This window comes from Enhydra lutris, unplaced genomic scaffold (genome assembly GCF_002288905.1).
Source record: "Enhydra lutris kenyoni isolate GAN:26980312 unplaced genomic scaffold, ASM228890v2 scaffoldscaffold66, whole genome shotgun sequence".
In the NCBI taxonomy this organism is placed as follows: Eukaryota; Metazoa; Chordata; class Mammalia; order Carnivora; family Mustelidae; genus Enhydra; species Enhydra lutris.
The window spans coordinates 11,452,392-11,475,011 of record NW_019154150.1 but is presented as its reverse complement, the minus strand read 5'-3'; the positions used below and the strand labels follow the sequence as shown (position 1 = coordinate 11,475,011).

The 22,620-nt window shown below is 40.2% G+C and overlaps 1 protein-coding gene across 2 annotated transcripts in view; it reads right to left on the bottom strand.

Moving 5' to 3' along the window:
• Window positions 1-22,393, bottom strand: part of LOC111159062 (exo/endonuclease G) — a 28,101-nt gene extending 5,708 nt beyond the window's left edge. The window contains exons 1-5 of one of the 2 annotated variants that reach the window (XM_022521441.1): window positions 22,216-22,393; window positions 20,222-20,371; window positions 16,815-16,954; window positions 14,689-14,765; window positions 12,540-12,654 (exon numbers count right to left, since the gene is read on the bottom strand). In XM_022521441.1, the coding sequence (XP_022377149.1) occupies window positions 12,540-12,654; window positions 14,689-14,765; window positions 16,815-16,954; window positions 20,222-20,371; window positions 22,216-22,378 (645 nt within the window). In that variant the 5' untranslated portion in view covers window positions 22,379-22,393. The remainder of the gene's footprint in view (window positions 1-12,539; window positions 12,655-14,688; window positions 14,766-16,814; window positions 16,955-20,221; window positions 20,372-22,215) is intronic. The other variant, XM_022521442.1, reaches the window with a different exon arrangement.
• Between the last annotated feature and the right edge of the window lie 227 nt (window positions 22,394-22,620).

Sequence of the window (22,620 nt, the reverse complement as noted above, 5' to 3'; positions counted from 1 at the left end):
ACGCGGGCAAGCTGGTAGGCAGGTGGTCAGCCCTGTGTGGCACAAGCCTCCGGAGGAGCTTGTGCAGCAGCAGAGACCAAGGGAAACTGTGCTGCTCACAGGGGGCGTCCACGCCAGGTAAGGAGGCTGGAGACTGACTGCCTAGTCACAGGACAAGAAGCACCACCCTCTCAGACTGTCGATTCTACCTGGAGATGGAGGGTGGGAGTAAGGAGATACTTAGCCAGTAAAATCATTTATTTTTTCAATAAAACAAACACAGAAATGAACAAAAGCTCTGCCTAAAGAGAAAACAGGAGATCAAAAAAAAAAAAAATTACTCCCGATCACTTCAGGTAATGCCTCACGATTCCTGGAGGCATGTTTTTAATTTCCTCCCCCTCTAGGAACAGTTTGGAATTAGTTTGGAGAGTATGCTGCGGAATGAAAACACAGACTGTTAAGCACTTCTAACATTACCACCACCGCCACCGAGTTTAAAAATTTAAAGCTCACTTTCTTGTCAGGTCAATTATAATGTTCAGGCCAGAATCTTCAGGTATGTTCACTTGTCTGGATTCAATCTCTTCTTGAAACAGGCCCATCAGGGAAAGCACATGGATGACCTCAGCTATAATAAAGGGGGTGATTCTGATTAGAGCTGTCAGAAAACTCACTTCTGATAAAATCACTGCTACTAATCTTCCCCTGGGCTCGCATTCACGCAAGTCCTATGAAGCTGTGATCCTTTCCTGCATATTCTAACAGACATTTCTGCCTGCCTATAAGGGATCCTCCTCTTGGCCCATTTTCCCTTCTTATTTTTGCATGCTAGCAGATACCACTTGCAAGTGCTCTCCCTCTTCACCACCTTCTACCTTCTGGCCTTAAGCTGCTATACGGGAAGAGCACAGAACCCCTCTCCTGTAGACTTTCGAGAGCTTTGAAGAACAATGCTACAGAATGATTGGTGGTTCTCATACAAGTAGACAGACTCATGTTTGGATCTCCCCTGTGATAATGACCAGCTATGTGACTTCGACTTCACCCTTATAAACCTCAACTTTCTTGCCTATAAAAGATAGCCACTACTTCCTTGTAAGAACTGCTTGTGAGGACTGAATGAGACAGCATGTCTAAAACTGCTTGTCTGTCGGATGGTAGATACAGCCCTCCATTAACACCAGTTCACTTGCTTCACCTTCTCCACAGTATACACATACATGTTTCATTGCCCAGAAAGAAAACTAAACACCCCTGTTTTTATATTCTCCTAAAATCAGGTTCAGAATATAGTTGTAAACAAGCAATAAATATTAAATGGCTGGATCTGATAAACAAAATACTTCCCCCAGCATTCTGAACTGCCATACGTAATTGCAAGACATTCCCTTGAAAACAGGAATTCACAATTCAAATATTTATTCCTTGAGAGGAACAGAATGGTTTCTAGGGCTTGGCCATGCTGTGTCCCCTTTCTCAGCATCACTAAAGGACATGGTTTTATCCACAACTGTTTTATTATGAATTGCTAGAGAACAGCCTGAATGCTTTTGAGCTGGGCATTTAAGGTTTCACCCTCCCAGCCCTAACCTTTCCTTTTATTTTTGTCTTCTTCCCTATATGAGGCTCTAACCCAACTGTCTGAGGAACTTACTGTTTTTCAGCACAAATCCTACATTTTTCTGTTTCTTCCCCATGCTGGTTTTGTCTCCCATGTCTGTTTTCCTTAACCAAATTTTCCCAAGTTTACGTGCATGTATGTGTGTATACACATTATGTATAAAATGTTTGGCCCAACTAAATTCTTAATATGGCAGGCTGAAACCATTTTTCCAATTTAACTTACCAAAGGATATTTTGCTTTCATGCTGAAAGATACACTACAGATTTTTAACTTTAAAATTCCACCTGAAAGCATTTGATCTGAAAAATAACATCACATCTAACAAAAGCTGCATTACTACAGAGAAGGTGTTCATGAAAAACATAAACATAAAAAAGTAAATCAGTTTGATACAATTCTAAAAAATAAAAATAAAAAACAATATCCCTCTCCAGGAAGATACATTCCTATCAACATTCACCTTTGCATACACACACACAACACACACTCACGGGTAAGTGTTTCCTTTATGACGAGAGTCTATTAATCTCAAAAAAACACAAAGGAACAATAAAGATGAAGAAAAAATGGTGAGCCACTAAAGGCAACAGAATTTGTATACTATGTTCCTTGGGGCTCTCTCCACCCACTATAAAAGGCTAAAAATAAATGTGGTGAACACACATGACACGCCAACAGCAGACCGAGCACTCAAGAATCAACTTGTCATCCAGATCCTGGTTTCTAAATACCAATTCCCATTAAAAGGAACCAGGGCTCCTTGGAGAGACGGCTGATCCCAGAGTCTGGCCAAGATGAGCCTGGAATATCACGTTATGCCAAAAAGTAGAAGTGCTAAGAACATGATGAGGATGTGTCAAAGCACATGGGAGATAGCCTGAAAGGGCTCCCACTGGCCAAATCGAAGACAATTTGAGCATCAAAATGAATACACAGGGGGCACCTGGGTGGCTCAGTGGGTTAAGCCTCTGCCTTCAGCTCAGGTCATGATCTCAGGGTCCTGGGATCGAGCCCCGCATCGGGCTCTCTGCTCTGCAGGGAGCCTGCTTCCTCCTCTCTCTCTCTCTGCTTGCCTCTCTGCCTACTCGTGATTTCTCTCTGTCAAAAAAATAAATAAAACCTTTAAAAAAAAAAAAAAAGAATACACAGCAGATTGATTAAAAACTGAATTAAATAAGAATCCATCAGTTCATACTGATATAATAAGAAGGAAAAGCTCTTTCCAGGGCACCTGGGTGGCTCAGTCATTAAACATCTACCTTTGGCTCAGGTCATGATCCCAGGGTCCTGGGTGGTAAGATTGCTTCTTCCTCTCGCACTCCCCCTGCCTGTGTTCCCTCTCTTGCTGTATTTCTGTCAAATAAATAAAATCTTCAAAAAAAAATAGGAGAAGCTCTTTCTTACAGTAGAATGTCAATTACTAATAGCAGAAGACATAAGAATTAGAAAATCATTACTTGGCAACAATTATAGTAATAACTGATTCAGGCCAGAATCTTCAGTGGCTGCTAAAACTAGCAAGTGACAATTTGAAGAGAAAAAGAATACTTACAGGGTCTCAAAGGGCGACCACAGATATCAGATTAATTTCAAAGGGGAAATGATAGCAGCAGCGAAGAAATCTAAAGGATACTACACCTTTATCAAGGGATCTAAGTTAGTATCGCCAGTAACAGGACAACCTGACAGCATACGCAAGCTAATGCGATACACCAAGGGCACACAGGCTCACAGTGTTCTGCCCGAAACATCACTGAATCTAATCAGAGGGAACAACAGACAAACCCAATTTGAAGAACATACTATAAAACAACTGGCCTATATTTGTCAACAATGTCAACATCATTAAAGACAAAAAGGCTGAGATTAAAGAAGACTAAAGAAACATGACAGCTAAATGCAATGTGTGGTCCTGGACTTCATTCCAAATCTGGGGGGAAAACTGCATGAAGAACGTTACTGGAGCAACTGGCAAAATGTGAATATGGACTGTACTACGGCTAATATTCTTATATGTTGAATTTCATGAACTTGACAACTATACAGTGGTTACGTGAGAGAACAGAGCATCTAGGGGAAAAGAGACAAGGTATCTGCAACAAACGCTTGAATGGCTGAGAAAGTACTGCGAACGAGGTGTGCGCATCGAGCAGAGGGAACAAGACCTGCAGAATGCTAAGGACTTGGGAATCTAGGCAAAACACATTAGGGGGTTCTCTACGCTGACAACCTTTCTACAAATTTCAAATTATTTCAATGTGAAATGTTAAAAAAGTATCAACTTGCTTTGCCAAGGATGTGCAAAAACTCATGAATAAAGGTTTCCAGTTCAAGATAGCAACCTGGGCCCAGGCTTCTGCTTCTCTCCCCACCACCCCCATTTAGAAATTACACACATACACACAAAATGGCAGCAAAAAGGTCTGACACAGAACCAAATCACGCAAGTGCAGAGAACGGCAGAGTCATGCATTAGTGGACTAAGAAGTGCCATTAATTTCTGGAAGATGGAGGAGCTGACAAATTAGATAAAACTTGAGGAGAAGAGGAGAAGTCAAAGCTTGGATTTTCACAGCCCCTTACACTGTGCTCCATCCAGTAAGTAAAGGGTGTCAAATCAAGGTGTAAGACTGAAGAATCCATCTACAGAATTATTGTGCAACCAACAAAAAGTAGCACGCCTTTGTCTTGCCTCCAGGATGAAGCCAGAAAAATATTCTCTAAAGGAGTGCTTCTCAAACCTTACAATGTATGTAAAACTGCCCAGAAAAGCCAGTCACACCTGCAGATTCTGGAGTCCCGCGGCCAGGATTTTAGGACATTTTCAGACAAGCAAGCTTACCATCCGATGACTCTTTCAGAATCTGAGGATGTACTCCAACAAAACAAAACAAAAAAGGAACCCAAGAAGGGGGAACCCAAGATAAAAGGGACCTAAGCCGGGAGGGTACTGTTAAGGAAAGACAGATGTGTAGCTGACTGAAAACTACAACAACTTATGGAGGTTGCCAACGGTCAGTTCATTATTCCCTCAGCATTCCACTCATCGTTCCCTTCTTGAAATGCTTTCTTCACTTACCTTCTGGGACACCACTCTCCCTGGATTTTTCTCCTGCCTCAAAAATTGTCCCCTTTGTCTCCTTTGCTGGACCCTCCTCTTCTTGACTTCCGAATGTCTGAATCCCCCCAAGGTTCAGACCACAGATCTGTTCTCTCCTGCCTGTGCTCACTTACATGATCTCATCTAGTGTTAAATACCACCTCCAGGGCTGACCACTCCCAAGCAGATCGCCACTTCAACCTCTCCTCTCTGACAACTAAACTCACAGACTGCCCTGGACATCAAATTATCTCCCATTCCCATAGCCAAAACCACCTGACTTGCAACTTCCACACCTGCTTCTCTCTGGTCTTCATGACCTCAGACTGAAAGCCTAAGTGTTATCCTGACACTTTCCCTCTTAGTCTACAACTTACCCATTAGAAAGTACCATCCGTTCTACTGCAAGGCACATCCTAAATCAGAGCATTTCTCCCCATTTCTACTACCACCCCCTAGTCAGGCCATCGTTACTTCTCATTTAGACTACTCCCGTCAGCCTTTTAAGTGGGCTGGCTACTCTTCTATTCCTCACATAGAGCAGCCAGACTGGGCTTTGCAGATCTAAACCAGATTGTGCCACTCTCCTGATCAGTGTCACAGCTCCCTGAACACGATCTGCGATCTAGACTTCTTTCCATTGCCTCCCCCAAATGTGCTCCTTCGGTGCTCTCTCTGCCCTTGTTACACTGGCATTCTTGCAACTCCTTGAATACACCAAGCTAATCTCACCCCTGTGTCTTTGCACTTGCTGGAAAACTCCTCATAGAGGTTACTCCCTCACTTCACTCAGGTGTCTGTTTAGTCTCACTACCCCTTAGCAGCCTATCCTGTCTTTCTTTCCCACCCCCGTGTTCTCTTCATCTAATTATGGCATTTTGTTTATTGTGCATCTCCTCCACTATAACCTGAGCTCTCTAAAACATACAGCCTTGTTTACTGCTGTTATCAGAGATGCCTAGAACAGGGCCAGGTATACAGGAGGAGCTTAATAAATATTTGCTGAATAAAAGGAAGGAGAGAAGGGAGGGTGGGAGAGAAGAAGGGATGGCAGGGAGGAAACAAAAGGTTCATATTAGAACAGAAGTCAGAGGGCTCCAAGAATGATGTCTTCAAGAAGAAAATGATTTATCTTTTTAAAGAATAGTATGATAGTAAGGTTAAATGAACCGAAATAGAAAGTGAAAGCAATTACTACATTTTAAAGTAGCAATTATAATACCATGCCGCCTTTACTTTCCTCCCCTTCTCAGATTTTTGTTGTTTGTGGTAACATTTATTTCTCCAATGGCGCAGACTTAATATGGATTATACCTACTGCTTTATGGATCCAAATGTTCTACTTAAACATTCATAGTACTATATATACTGCTTTTGTATTTTCAACAGAGCCAGGATTGTAAAACTCAAAGACCAACAAGAGCTAGACAGGAAATGTAAATGGATGGACTGGGCCAGGAGAAGACTATGACGAATGGAAGAACATGTGCTCCACTGAAGGAGAAAGCTGCTACTGCCAGCTAGTGAATACACCTATGGGAATCTGTGCCCAGTGTTTTAAGAAGCTAATATCTGGACTTTTATGTGAAACCTCCCAAGTATGAAAAAATTACCAACTAATTCAAAAACAACATACTATGTGAAACAAATCAAAGCATCTATGGGCTGGATGTGCCACAGGAGGCCTCTGTAGATGTCAGTTACAAGCGAAGCTCAGACCAAATTATAGCTGGCATGTAAATGTAAATGCTATAAACCTCAATAATACATAAGTGACAGATCAACAAGTAAAGGTTTAAGTATATTATATAAAATTTATGATGTAAAGTTTACCAATAGAAGAACTAAAACTAACATGAATGACGGATAATGGAACAATGTGTGAACTGAAGACATTTCATTATTTCATGTGACAGCATCAACAGAGCCTATTTAAAATGGGCAAAATCAAAATTAAGAAATACAGTTTAGCACCCATTATTCCCAGATAGAGAGATAATCAGCATAACTAGGAAACTACACAGTGGGACTAGGACCAGGAGCTAACTATCCCTCTCATACCTTACACTATTTGAATTTCATTACGATGTCATATACTTTAGGGTTTAAGGTTTAACATTTTCATTACTACGTACATAGAGTTCCATAACATATTTTTAAAGTTAAAATTCAAGGCTCATTAAAAGACCAGCAATTAGGGCGCCTGGGTGGCTGTGTCAGCTAAATGTCTACCTTCAGCCCAGGTCATGATCCCAGGGCTCTAGTATCAAGTCCCACATCAGGCTCCCAGCTCAGCAGGGAGTGTTTCTCCCTCTCCCTCTGCCCCTCTCCCCTGCTCATGTTCTCTCTCTCTCATGCTCTCTCAAATAAAATCTTTAAAAAAAAAAAAAAACCTGGCAACTAAAGCAGTGCCTGGGTAGCTCAGTCAGTTACGCATCCAACCCTTGATTTCAGCTGAGGTCATCATCTTGAGGTCCTGAGATCGAGCCCCACATGGAGTCTGCTTATCCTTTTACCTCTGCTCCTCCCCCTGCTCACATGCTCTCTCTGTCTCTTTCTCAAATAAAAAAAAGTCTTTAAAAAACAAATAAAAAAAAGACGGGTAATCATGGCTTCAATGCCATGGAAGGAAGGCGTGGACAAAAGCATCAAGATTAAACTATGTTTAATATAAGTATTTAACATCATAACTTCTAACTTCTAATACATAATTAATGAAGAATAGATTCAACGGTTTTCAAACAAATAGAAAGGCATCTGCTCTCTAAAGTTCTGTGGAAGAGAAAGGAAAAAAAAGAATCTAAGAAATTCTTCCTTACCAGAATCTTTCTAATTCCAGTACCCTGCCCCATGCTTTGATAGAACACATGTCAAATTAATAACCTGGGGTGCCTGGGTGGCTGTCACTTAAGTGTCTGCCTTCAGCCCAGTTCATGATCTCCAGGTCCTGGGGTCGAGTCCCGTGTCAGGATCCCTGCTCAGCAGGGAGTCTGCTTCTCTTTCTCTCTCCCTCTGCCCCCCTCCCTGCTCATTCTTGCTCAATAAATAAACTCTTAAAAAAATAACCTTATATAATTTATAGTCTAAATATACTGTATCTTTCAGATACTGAAATTTGCAATTCTTGATATGACTATGGACGTTTCCTGATTTCAGTACAAATGAAGTTTCCTTTTCTGTTCTTTTGGTATTACTCATTTCTGATGTTTCTGAGGATGAGAAAAGCAAAAATGTACACTTTCTCTGTCATGATTTCTGGACTCCAGACAGACTGACACACAGAAGTGGAAGCAGAGAAACTCACTGGAGGCCTCTACTATACTGCAGAGTCCAGAGCTTCAGCAAAATCTGAGTAAAAGTTATTAAGAAAGAGATCTGATAACAGTCGTTGACTCAAAGAAATTAGGAGAGATGACTTGTGGATGTGAATTCCAGGAAAGAAAGGGAGAAAGTAATCAAGAGTGTAGTTTAAGTCATGTCATCTACAATTCTGTATACATTCCTCCTCCCACATGACAGGCACTAGAAGATTTGCTGGATTCAAGAGTGGCCAGTAAGCATGCACCCGTCCTATAAATTACTATAGACATGGGAAACTAACACTACAGGTTCAGAGACCCAGAACTTGAAAATAAAGACCTAAGACCAATACGGTTTTCACAGGAAAACCAGAAAACAAGACTATTATTCAGAGTCTACTTTTCAGGAAGCTGATCTTGACTGCTCTCCCACATTTCATCACCCTGACACTAATTCGGGTAAGGAAAGCTGACAGGTCTCTTTTGAAACTCTTTAAGCCTTGAATAGCAGTCACTGATAAGCTATTTAGGAGAAGCAAGGTAAGTCTTTTTATTGGTTATTTTTATATATTCCAGTGTAATGAAGAATTCCGGTATAGAAAAGATATGTTAAAATATATGTACATTATGTAAGTTTCATTCTCAATTAATTTCAAATATAGAGCTTACAAGATGAGCACAAAGAACACCTGTGTGCCCTTCACAGATTCATCAACTGTTAACATTTTGCCCAATTTCCTTGATTATTCTTTCTTCCTCTGTATTTTTCTTTTCCCTAAATCCTTTGTGTTTTTGTTTGTTGGTTCGTTGTTTTTGCAAGTAAAGTGATAGAGGGTTTTTTTGCTTTTTTGTTTTTTACGATGTCATTTCTTTATTTGAGAGAGAGAATGAAAGAGAGCAAGCAAGGGACTGGGGAAGATCAGAGGGAAAAGCAGACTCCCTGCTGAGCAGGGAGCCCAATGCAAGGCTCAATCCTGGGGCTCCAGGATCATGACCTGAGCCAAAGGCAGTTGCTTAACCCACTGAGCCATCCAGGCGCCCCAAAATGATAAGACTTTTAAGTGAAGATACAGAAAAAGAGTGCAAGGGGTCCCAACAGGACTCCTTCCCTAAACCCTATGAAAATAAGTCACAGACACATCCTTCAGGACGTATTTCCTAAGAGCAAAGACATCTGTTTATATAATTTATATAATTTATATATAATTTATATATATAATTGTAGTATGATTTATATATATATATGATTTATATATATAATTGTAGTATGATTATCAAAATCAGGAAATTTGACATTGATAACATACAAAAGTTGACATATGATGATCTAACCTACAGACCTCAAATGTTGCCAACTGTCCCAATAACGTCCTTTTTAGTAACATTTCTATGCTGACCTAAGATCTGACCTGAGATCAGATCTTGTTTTCAGGACTCTTCAGTCTATATTAATCTGGAATAATTTCTCAGCCTTTGTCTTTTATGACCCTAACGTGTTTGAAGAGTACAAGGCAGCTGCTTCATAGAATGACCCCCGGTGGGGTTTGCCTATTTCCGCATGGTGAGATTCACTGCTATGCTTTTTGGCAAAAATACCACAGAAATGATCCTGTATTCTTCTCAGTGCATCACACCAGGAAGCACAGCTTATCAGTAATCCTGTTACTGACAATATTAACTTTGATCACTTGATTAAGGGCAAGTTTCTCCACTGTACAGTTACCATTTCTTGCTTTGTTATTAATAATTTGTGAGAGACTCTTTTAACTATATAAACATTCTCTTTCCCACAAAACTTTCACTCACTAGTTTTAGCATCCACTGATGATTCCTGTCTGAATCACTTATTACCATGATGGCTACAAAATGATTTTTCTCTTTGATTCTTAAAAATTTGTTAGTTGACATTCTGTAATAAGCAGAAGTTTTTCCCTACATTCATGTATTTACTTCTGTGTTAGAAGTAAGGATTCTTATCCAACGCAGTAGGTCTATAGCCCATTATATTTTGATATCAAATAGCCACAGACATGGTAAGGTGGAACTCCTGCAAGCTGATGTCTATGTCTTTTTGACACGTACCCTCTATTCTGTACTTTCCCTGAACCAGCCCTGGAATCAGCCACTTCCCCATGTGCCAAGTTCTTCCAGTAGGAGATGGTATTTTAGAGATAAGATCTGGTGTCAAGGTATGTTCACTGCTAACTGCATATCACTGCTTCTAGGCCCATTTAGCAGAAAGACCTGCCAGATACATAATATTTTGTGTAAGTTATGTTTTTTAAAATTATATCCAATTTAAGAAAAGCAATATATTTTCCACTACAGCATTTGACAAACACATATCTAACAGAAATATTCACCAGAAAAAAACTGTTAGTGAAATGCTCTTTCTTATCTACTGGTTAATCTTTCCTTTTAAACTTTGGATAAATTTTCTGTCTGCTACACAGTAAGCTAGCATGTAAGTCTTTCAATTTTATGAAAACAAAGCACACATAAAACTAACTTGATCACTTAAGGTTTAAAAGTCAGGAGAACCTCTTTTCTAGTGGAAAAAGTAAAGAGGATTTAACAAAGCTCAAGAATAATTAATACTTAGGGGCGCCTGGGTGGCTTAGTTGTTAGGCATTTGACCTTCAGCTCAGGTCATGATCCCAGGGTCCTGGGATCGAACCCCACATCGGGCTCCCTGCTCCACTGGAAGCCTGTTCTCCCTCTCCCATGCCCCCTGCTTGCGTTCCCTCATTCACTGTGTCTCTGTCAAAAAATAAATAAAATCTTAAAAAAATAATAATTAATATTTTAAAAATAAGAGAATATAAGTAGCTTTAAGCCATTTTTTCTTTCTAATGTGACAAAAAAAATACTAGAATTAAATTAGCAAACTGATCAGAGGAGAGAAATTAATCTGCTTAAAATATTAACTCCTTTGCCACTTCTTGCCTCCCGTAAGAACTCCTGGAATACTCTGAGGGTGAGAGCGCCTGTGTGAACACCCTGGCTACTGACACGTCACTGTGCATCTGATCCAGACAGGCTGATAAAAAATAAGTGAAGAGGGACAGAACATACCCTACAATTTTGTGAGGTTTTTTTTCCCCCTAAATCTGTTTCTCAGGTCATTTAATTATATCACAGACTCTCTTAAGTAATCATATAACCTAACCAGTATTTATTAAATATCTGCTTTATTCCTAGAGCTGAACTAGGTGTTCCTTCCAGGTGTTCTCTGACCTACAGGGAAGTCCTTCAATCCCTCTGAACGTCTTCCGCACTCCACCTGGTCCCCCACCCTGTAGAGATCTCACAATATCACTATCAATTCAGCTACCCTTCAGGCGCAATCCTCAGTCTTCCACATCAACACCAGATGCATAAGCCCTCACACCACTCATTATACTCTTCTAGTTTTACCTCCTTCCTTCAGTCTATAAAGTTCTTAAATATCTTTTATGAAAAACACACTCACCTTTTTAAAAAACTCAAGCATCTAAAAGAAAAGCTGGTCCTCCCACTTTTCCACTCACTGCCATCTAAATGTGATCCTGAAATTTTCCTTTTTCCTCAGCCAAAAAGTGAATTCATGATTACACTTTCCTCTATTCCTCTGTCATCCTCACTCCAGCTGCTTGAGTTGGGTCCTATGTCTGTTCTCATATGGACCACGGAAGCAATGTCCCATTCGCCTCATCTCTGACTTCTCTTTCAAACACCCCTTTCTCACCCACCTCTCTACAGACTGCTGTCAGAACAGTCTTCATAAAACCCCAAACAAATCACGTCTCCCATGCTTAAAATAAATCTATGACTTCTCACTGTCTAAAAAGTAAATTCCAAGCCTTCGTGGAGTACAAAGCCCTCTACTATCTGGCCCCTGTCCTATTGTTGTAGAAATGCTCATCCCTGTGGGCCACCCATACTCTTTTGTACCCAATCTAAGCTCCAATCTTTATCAATGATACCTGTATTCCAGAACTATGCCGTCAATCACAAATGTCCTCTGCTGACACGGCTCCAGCTTTTGAAATTCCCATGCTCCCCTCCTGACTCAGTTCACTCTTTTTTCCCATTTTTGAAAATTTTAAGTCCAGTATAGTTAATATATAGTGTTACGTTAATTTCAGGTATACAGCACAGTGACTCACCAACTGTTTACTCTTACTCATCTGTAAAGATCTAGCTCAAAAATCACTTCCTCTGTTAAGTCTTCCGAAACCACACCAACGGAGTTGGTCAGTGCTCCAGTGAGAGCCCTCCATCGGTGTATTTATCTCTAGCACAGCACATTAGACTTTAATATTAGTGATTAACTGGTAAAACATCTGTCTCCCTTCTTTTTTTGTTTCTTTGTCTCCCTTTCTAAACTGTGAGCTCCCTAGAGTCAGTGGCTACTTTTTAATCCATCATTAATTATATCCCCTGTGCCTATCATTCCAACAGGTGTTCAATAAATAAATAAAAAGAAAAATACAGAATGAAATTATAATCTCATACAAATAACATAAGCCTGAATGTTAAAACATGTCCCTACCTGGTAACTAACTGTTTTCTTTCCATCACTTCCAGTCTGAGGTAAGGTCAACGGTCCAGATACTATCCAAACATCTTCAAACCTCTCTGTCAGTTCTCGACAGTACATTTCCATTCTGAAAAGCAAAGCAAAAGAGGTGTGATATTCACACAGACATAAATATAAAAAAAAAGCAAACCATATCAAATCCCTAGGAAAGATACCAGGAATGCTGAATTTGACAAATGAATGTGAACAAGCGAATATTACACAAAACACTAGTAGCATATAAGCAATTATCTCCCAAATTCTTCGCTGTACAAGAATACTTAAAAATTACATGCGCTCACACAACTACCTACATTTTCCTGTGTGTGCATTCAGTGTACATTTTAGAACTCAAATTTTGTTTTGTCTTCTCCCTTATCTTTCTATGTTGTAGTTCTCAATCTTTTCTGAAGCATTAGATATCATTTCAACAAGCTGATACATGGTTATTTATTTAACCATTCCTATTGTGGGGTAATTACATAACAACTGTTATATAATGCAACATTCCTTAGGATAAATTTCAAGGGCCAGAATTACTTTATAAACATATTTTAGTAATACTTGATTATATGTAAAAGTAGTATTTTAATGGTATTGTACCAATTTACTATATAAGCTACAAAATATGTCACCACAGTTTCACAGCAATCTTTACAACACTGGGATTTATCAATTAAAAAATGGTTTTGCTAATTTACTAGCTAAAAATGGCAAGTAGGTTTAATATGCACTTATACTGCAGTTGGGAAAGATTTATGAGCGATAACAATGCAAGTCATCATCGCTCAGCTTCCTTATCTAAAAAGTAAAATCAGCAGTATTACACCTCACAGCATATATGCCTAACTATCAGGTAAATTATTCTCCCAAAGATGTATCCCTTAGGAAAGGAAAATGTTAAATGCTTCCACAGGTATGCTACCAGCCAAAATAAAAAGTAAACTCCATAAGACAAATATCCCAGATCTTCAATACATAATCTGCAAGGCTTTAAAAAAAAAAAAAGGAAACCTATAGATTAATAAGAGTATTAAAAGAACATATCTATATGTGGACCTTGTTCAAATTCTGATTCAAACTAATCAACCAGAAATAAAAAATTAAGGACAATAACAGAAATCTGAACATTAATCGTAAAATTGACAATAAGGAATTACTGTTTAATTTTGGGGGTGCACTAATCATGCTCTGCTTTGATTTTTTAAAAATCCTTATCTTCTAAAAATATATATTGAAGCATTTATAGATGGAACAATATAGCTGTCCCCTCCTTAAAATAATGAGTGGGGGAAGGGAGCGTATGCAGACAGAACAAATATGGAGCCATGACTGATAACTGCTCAAATCTTCAATGTGGGGTACTCTCTTAATTATTTTAAACCATAAAGTACTGTTTAAGGAAAATGCAATGGCCTAAAACACCCTCAATCAGTGCTAGCTTTAGATGCTTAAAGAGATCCCCCAACAGAACTCCTTAGAAGTATCAAAAACCCGCAAAAAGCCCATGATTTTATTGTTAGGTTCTATGAAAAACTGGTTATGTTTAATTGTACCAAAACTTTTTTAAAAAGCTCAGCAACTCTTGAAATACAAGTAGAAAAAAATATAGTGTCCTCTGGACATACTCAAAAATCTCTTACTGTGGGACGCCTGGGTGGCTCAGTGGGTTATGCCTCTGCCTTCAGCTCCGGTCATGATCTCAGGGTTCTGGGATCAAGTCCCGCATGGGGTTCTCTGCTCAGCGGGGAGCCTGCTTCCCATCTCTCTCTGCCTGTCTCTCTGTCTACTTGTGATCTCTCTCTCTGTCAAATGAATAAATAAAATCTTAAAAAAAAAAAAATCTCTTACTGCTTCAGTAATAATATTTTGAATAGTTTCTTCCTAAACTTGACTTCTGACCAGTGGCAAATATGATCAAAATGGCTGGCGGTTTTGAAGTCAGTACTGCCACAGACAACTGTACTCCTAGCATACAGCAAAGACAACTAGTCCAAAGTACTTACCTTCAGTAGTGCTAGCTTTTGCTAAACAGAGAAACAATTGATGGGTGTACTAGTACATTCTCCTGGCACATCATTCCTCTCCCACAGAATCATATTTTAAAACTCTCACCCCTCACCTGTTCCAATATCCAGCATTATTATCAAAATTCTGAGGCACAATATTAGAAAGGTAAAAGGTTTCAGCCATGGCTTTCTGTGAAAAGAAATAAAAATAGTAACTTGCAATGAAATGCCTTCCCTTTGAGATTTTACAAAGAAACTCTGAAAGCCAGTTCCTTTTATGTTAGCTCGAGGCAATTACAGTGACTACTTGTTCAAATAAATGAAAGCCATAGCTATTCCAGGTCAGAAAGCTCAATAATGATTATTCATAACAGGGGTATAACAAAATTAGTAGTCTGGTGTGCTAGCTTTCTTTGTACTTCCTAAAATTCAAACCAGTGATGCAGACTCTAAGAGCAGTTTCCAATATAAAGCTAAAGGATAAATTCTGGTGTTTAGCCTCTGGCAAAGAGTTTCTCCATAAAGGTCAACTTTCAGAAATTTTATGTAAGGAATACAGTACAAACATATTGGTTCAAACTGGTAGAGAAGATGGGCGCCTGGGTGACTCAGTGGGTTAAGCTTCTGCCTTCGGCTTAGGTCATGATCTCAGGGTCCTGGGATCAAGCCCTGTATCGGGCTGTCTGCTCAGCGGGGAGCCTACTTCCCCCCCCCATCACCCCACCGCCTGCCTCTCTGCCTACTTGTGATCTGTCAAATAAATAAATAAAATCTTAAAAAAAAAAAAAAAAGTGGCAGAGAATTCCTTGTTCTTCTGAATTTCTGGCCACTAGGGGTTCATTCATTTCACATTCCTGAAAGGCTGTCATTATTATTTCCTTCCACTGACCTGTATTTTTTTTTTAAGATTTTATTTATTTATTTGATAGACAGGGATCACAAGTAGGCAGAGAGGCAGGCAGAGAGAGAGAGGGGGAAGCAGGCTCCCTGCTGAGCAGAGCCCGATGCGGGGCTCAATCCCAGGACCCTGAGATCATGACCCGAGCCGGAGGCAGAGGCTTTAACCCATTGAGCCACCCAGGCGCCCCTGTATTTTTTTTTTTTTTTTGAAGATTTATTTACTTGAGAGAGAGAGACCGCATGAGAGGGGAGAGGGTCAGAGGGAGAAGCAGACTCCCTGCCGAGCAGGGAGCCCAATGCAGGACTCTTTCCTGGGACTCCAGAATCATGGCCTGAGCTGAGGGCAGTCGCTTGACCAACTGAGCCACCCTGGCGTCCCTCCACTGACCTGTATTAACCACGAATGCTATCAATAAACTTCTCTTCAAGCAGTGGTTCTCAACCTTGAATGCACACTGGAATAACCCAGGGACCTTTAAAAAATATTGGTGCCTGGGTTCTATCCCCTAGAGTTTCTGATTTAACTACTCTGGATTTGGGCATCGGGATTTTTTTTTAAACATCCCAGGTGATTATAGTGAGAATCTAAGGTTAAAAACCACTATCTTAATTCATATCACCAACAACTGATGCAATAAATGTCATAAGAGACATTTCTCTCCTTTTTTGGCAGAGAACTTAACCTAAGGTAAAGGAGGCTAGAAAGACAATATGTGATTCATGACAGAACACTGGATCAAAAAAAGCTGTAAAGAACACAACTGCAACAATGAGGCAAATCTGAGTATGAACTGTATGTTATTGTACAAATTTTCAAAAATACATATACATATACACTTCTTGGTATGATACTCATGTCATATATACAAATATCCTCATTCTTAGATGATACAATATCCTGAGCAATCCTGAACACCACAGACCGTGAAGTCTGCTTAAGATTCCTTCTCTCCCTCTGCCCCCGCCGCGCTCTTAAAAAAAAAATATTTGCTGTACCATCTTTTCAATTTTTCTACAGTTAAAAATGTTTTTGCTATACTCTCAACTTTTCTACAGATCTGAAATTTTTCAAAATATGAATGAATGAATGAATGAATGACTAGCTCCTAAGAGCTCTCCAGTTCTTTTACATAGCATTTAGTTTTACTTTTTCAACCTGTTTAAGGAATGTCTCACTATCTGAGCAAACAAAGGAATTAAAGTCAGGAAGGAAAATACAAAATACAAGTGCAGAAATTCTCAAATATTAAGGTTTGCCTCCTATATTTTTAATACCCAAGTCCCATGGTATACAGACATCCAGCCCCATATTCCCATCCCACCCAAAATATATGCCTACAGATGAAAATTTGTTATTTCCTGCTGGAGCCATGTGTCCTCGTGACCACCCACTCCCAACATAGTCTTCGTTGAAAGCACTGAAGGTTGGAGGAATGTTGGGATCGGGCTTGAATTTACAATGTTTTCTGTCAGCATCACCTGAAGAAAAACACACAAAATGGGTAAGTTATCAGTGGACAAATATCCCTCAAGATTCTCTAAGCAAGGCAAGCTGTTTGCTGCTGGCTACTATCTCTCTGAGCAGCTAGTATTTAGTGATTGCGTGCATATCTCAAGTTCCTGGGATAGTTCAGATACCTCATCTGAATTTAGCAAGGACTAGTCTAGGAAAGAACGCTTTTCATATAGGGTAGCTATCTCATATACTTCTGTTCCTAGTCTCTGAAATTAAAGGCAAATAATGCCCCAGATAGTATTTAAGTAAAACAATGGCCAAATAGCTGAACTATATAAAACGTTTACCTACTAAATGAACTCTTGCTTTAAAAAAAAAAAAAAAAAAAAAAACCCTCATGTATTATATTTTGTGCAACTATATTTGACAAGTTTGTATGTACTGAAATAATGGATATATATAGACACAAAACAATTTGTTCTGGGCAGCCACAGCCTAGAGGAGGGGAGAGTGTCTCTGGTTATCTTGCTTGCTGCCTCTTAAGCCATGACAAAACAAACATTTAGGTTATGAGCTCAATCCAGAAATTCCTGAAACAAAGTATCTGCGTACCACATGGGAGAGAAAAAAAAAAAAATCTCTATTTTATTTATATTTTCCCACATACAGAGTTTGCCACACCATCAGCAAACCCTAATACTGTATTTTCCACTGTCATTAGGCCAGATCTTATTAAATTACAAAAATAATAGAGATAAATGGAACATATTCAGACTGCTACTCAATAACATTTAAAATGGAGACCCATGAAGTTACCAATTCCAGTGTCATTTCATTCGGCCAGAAAAATTTTAAATGATCAGACCCCAAAACTCAGAATAGATTATCGGATACTGAGTTTTTTAGAGCCACTTCATAAAGAAAAAAACAACAGAAGAATTATTAGTAAGCTTCTCTTGCATGTCATTACCACTGGAATCACTTCCTTACATGCCTCGTTGTCTTTGCCTGGTGCTCACCACCCTTGAAAATTCATCTTGTGGGCATTTCCAAAGGCCTAGGATAAAGATGTCTTCCTTGAGATGGATGTAAATTTGTTTCTATCAGGTTACCTGGAGGCACTGCCAGTGGAGAACTGTGTTAAACCAAGATCAGGGCTTCCTTGCTTGATCTACACATGATCCATGACTCCCAGCTGTTAAGTCTGCATGATAGCCAGTCTGTGGCCTCCACTTCTCTGGAACAAGCTTTTTATTTTCCTTTTGACCCTTTTCTGCTCAGTGCCAAGATAACCTTCCATACAGTCCCCTACAGTGAGCAGGCAGGTTAGTTCCACTTCCCCTGCCCTCCCCCAGGGCTCAGTCCTCTGGAGGTTCCAGGCTATTATGGGGAGGGTCGTATAAAACAATCTACTCTGGGTGAGTCCTAGGTCTCACCTTCAAAGGTGGAATTAAAAGAATGTATGTTGCTATGGTTTACCAAGACTGCCCTTATCTCTCTGGATTCTGGCTTTCCCCCAGATAGTGGCTTGGCAACTCACCACTGTCATGCTATTTTTTTTTTTTTTAAGTGATTTTTTTCCCTACATATCTCTTACTGTTTTTAGCAGACACTCAGTCTGCTAATAACATTTCTTGTTTTTAGCAGAGAGTCAGTCTGAGTAATCTAGTCTGTCATTACTGAAAACAGAAGTCTCTTTAGACTAATATCCAGTAATCATAAGTATACTGCTTCCTGTTTTCAAATAATATTATTTTACCTCCTCAAATTACACATTACAATGTGAAATGTGGTATTTTTCTTATATGCCTTTCTGAAGAGGATAAAATTAGTAAAGCCAAAATCCCTTACATCTTGGGAAAAGTTTTGCATTTAAAGGAGATTCACTGGCTTGAAACTATATCAAATGAGTTTCCCTTGATATACATTTATAATCAACTCTCAACTGCTACGATAAAGTTCCCAACTACATCAGTGTCCTTCTAGCAGCAAGCAAAGCCCAAGGCTCCCGCTATTCTGCTGGTGGTTTGACCCTAGGAAGGCACATACTCATTTAAACATCAGCATTTTAATATACATAAACAGAGCATGTACTTAAAGCAAGGAGAAATAACGTGTGGGCCTTACAACAAATTAAAAGGCAAATAAAATATGAATAAAACAACTATGACAAAAGGTTATACCCTAACACATAAAGAACTCCCTAAATCAATTCAAAAAACAATATCCCAACTGAAAATGGTAAAAATAACTCACAAAGAAAGAATAATTCACAAAATATTAAACTTTACTGGTATCCAATAAATGGAAATAAAATCAGCTATTAAATTGGTAATGTTCATTATGAGTGGAAGACAGGACAAGTAGTTAACAGTGGATAGTATAAACTAGAATAATCTACACAGAAACCAATTTAACATTAAATATCAAGGTCTGGTCATCTTAATTATAGGAATCCACCAAGATATTTTAAAAAAATTTTTTTCTTTTAAAAACCACGAGCAGACTTACATGCCCACCTACCTCTTCAATCTCATTTCATATGTTCTCCCTTGCTCCAGCTACTCTGGCCTTTTAGTTCCCTAAAGGAACAAAACTTCACACTGGGGCCTTCAAAGATGCACCTGTGCTTTTCTTTCTGTCTGGAATGCACCTGTCCACAATCCATGGACCATCCCACTCCACTGTCTAGGTAACAACATCTACCTCCAAGCCACTTTCTTGGAGAAACCTTGCTAATCAAAATCAGGTTCTCCTACATCACTGCTCATCACAGTGTTTTTTTTTTTACTGTTCCTTTACTGTTTTCTTTACTGTTCCTTGTTTATACTAACCCAACCTACAATCACTTGTCCTTCAGAACAGTTATTACCAAAAATAATTACACATTCATGATTATTTGTTTGATAGGCCAGTTCATTCCCCAACATTAACTCAAAGTGCCAAGAATGAGAGACCATATGCTCTGATCCCAAGGCTCAGCACAGTGCCAGACATGTGGTAGGCACTTTAAAAGTATTTGTGGAGATAATGTACGAATAGTGCTAGTTGTAGCAATACTGACAGAGCCTCCAACTCATATGTCAAGATACTGATCCTCTCAGCCCCTTAGAAAGCTGGGAAGGGTCTGAAGCTCACTGGAGACCAGGTAGGTCCAATTATCTAAGTGCTTCATACAAACATCATCATTTTCTAAATGTGTTGCAATGTGAAAAAGGTTGAATCAATAATCCTCCTTGTTCTAAATTTGGAAACACCTTTCATCAATGCCTTTACTTCTAACCACCTACCCATTATCTTGCTTTTGGATATATGTTCAAGAACCCATCTAGGCACCCGCTTTGACTGATCATAAGACAAGGCATGATTAGTGTAATGCCTAGTCTCTGTTCCAGTTAAAGGGACTCCATATTGTTCCAAGAGAGCCTTTTCTGCAGAACCTAAAAATGCAAAGAGGGAGGGGGGAAAATAACAAATAATTAGTAATTCTTACTAGGAACAAGAAATTATAAGGGAGAGGGGTGAGAATTACAAAGGACTGACTCAAAGGTCTAATCAACCAGATCTCATTCTGCAATTATTTCCAAAGCAGAGAAAAGAGACAATAGGCTTTGCCTATAATCAGTCCTATAGTTTCAACAAGATAAACTGCAGCTATCTCACTAACTTTTTTTTTTAAGATTTTATTTATTTATTTGACAGACAGAGATCACAAGTAGGCAGAGAGAAAGGGGGAAGCAGGCTCCCTGCTGAGCAGAGAGCCCAACGCGGGGCTGGATCCCAGGACCCTGGGACCATGACCTGAGCCAAAGGCAGAGACTTTAACTCACTGAGCCACCCAGGCGCCCCCTCACTAACTTTTAAATAAGGACCTGATCTTACTGGTCTTTCACATCAAATGTCCAAATCTCTGCCCCATAAAGTACCATGTATACAAAAGCAGCAAAGGAAAAACAAGTCATTACTAGCCACTGATATGATTTAATGGGGGAAAGCCTACTTCCTCATTACATAATAAGAGTTAGCATGAGGACAAAAACAGCCTTTTATAAACGTCTTAAAAGACTATCATCCATTGTTCTGGAACTGAAGCAGAGATGTGCACAGCAGCCAGACAGTGTTAAAACTTGTCTTATTTCTCCTACTGGGAGAAACTAAGCACACATTTAACAAGAGCTCTGTTTCAAAATAACCCTCTCTTGAAGCCTTCTCCAGGTCTTCGACCTACCAGAATAGTTCTCTTGCTAAAATGCCAAGTACCACAAGGAGCAAGTTAAATCAGCAGGTCAGGGAAAGTGTAAAAAATGAGCATGAATTCATTTTCACTGTTAAATATGAGGTACCCCCGGTAGCTTGAGGATTTATATCCTTTGAAAAAGGGCTAGCAGGTGTGAAAATTAATGAAGGGAAACCTCAGGAAAGTGGACTCTGTTGCTAGAAGGGGAGGCTGGAAGGGGGAGCCATTCAACCCCATCTCAATTACAGGAAAACTGTCAATTACAGACCCTGACAGAAGAACTGTCAAGAGGTAAGAACCGTCAACTACAGGCCCCCAACAGGGAAAGCCTGACAGTGCAACCTCTACAAGAAGTTGACTACCCATGCAACTCAGCCAATGAAAAACTCATCACCCTGAACCGTTGCTTTTCTCAAATGGACTTTCCAAAACAACCCTCCCAATTTCCTCCGTCTTCTCCGTAAAGTTCCTCTCCTTTGGCTGCTGGACTTGCCTACGGTTTTGCCATGGCTTGCCTGTCCTGGATTACTAACTCTCTACTCTTCCGAAAGAAGCCCACTTTTTTACTGATAAGATAACCTGACAGATTTCTTTTTAGCGTTAATGCGGGCACCCTTCGTTTGAACGAAGACAAAACGAGGACAATTAACTAATCTGCTAAAACGAGGTGTTAATGTATTCACTCCTCCACGCTTACTGTCAACTAAGCACCAGGTGCTGGACTGTATATACGGTGGAGAACAAAACATAGTCCGAGCTGTTACGGAGCTAACGACCTAAAGGAGGTCACAGACATTAAAACGTACCTGTGTTAAGTTGCTTCGGGGGTAGAAGACGAGAAAATGAAGATGGAGAAGTATGCGAAAGAGGCAGGCGAAGCCTCCGGTGGAGCGGGGAGGCCGGATGGGAAGACTAGAAAGGCTGAAAACCCGAGACCCCCGGCTCGGGGCCCGCAAAGGGAGAAAAGCGCGGACGAGGATTACGATTCATGCCGAAGGCAGGAATCCTGCCCAAAACCCGAGCCAGGGAAGAGGCCTACGGACTTACCGTCGGGCTCCCTCGCTGCCAACGCTGCCTCAGCGCCCTGACTCCGGAACAACTGCATGGCCGTGAACCCGCCTCCCGCGGCGCCCACCACACCTCCCGCCACGAAGACACTCAAAAAGCGTCCAGAGCCTCTGAGGCGGGAAGCAAAACTTTTGGCAGCCATCTTAACCAGCACACCCTACCTTTTGCAGTCGCGCGTGCGCACACCAGCTCTGGCGCCTGAAAGCCAATCGCAACCGGGGGACCGAGACACGCATGCGCAACCTGGAGTCGCCTGGCACAAAGCCTCTGTGGAGCCACAGGATGTGCAGAGCGCTGGAGCACACCCACCCCGCTGAGGTCCTCGGGAGCCCCCTGGTGACAAAGTCTGGAGGCGCAGGTGAATCTCTAACCGCCTCCCCCCGC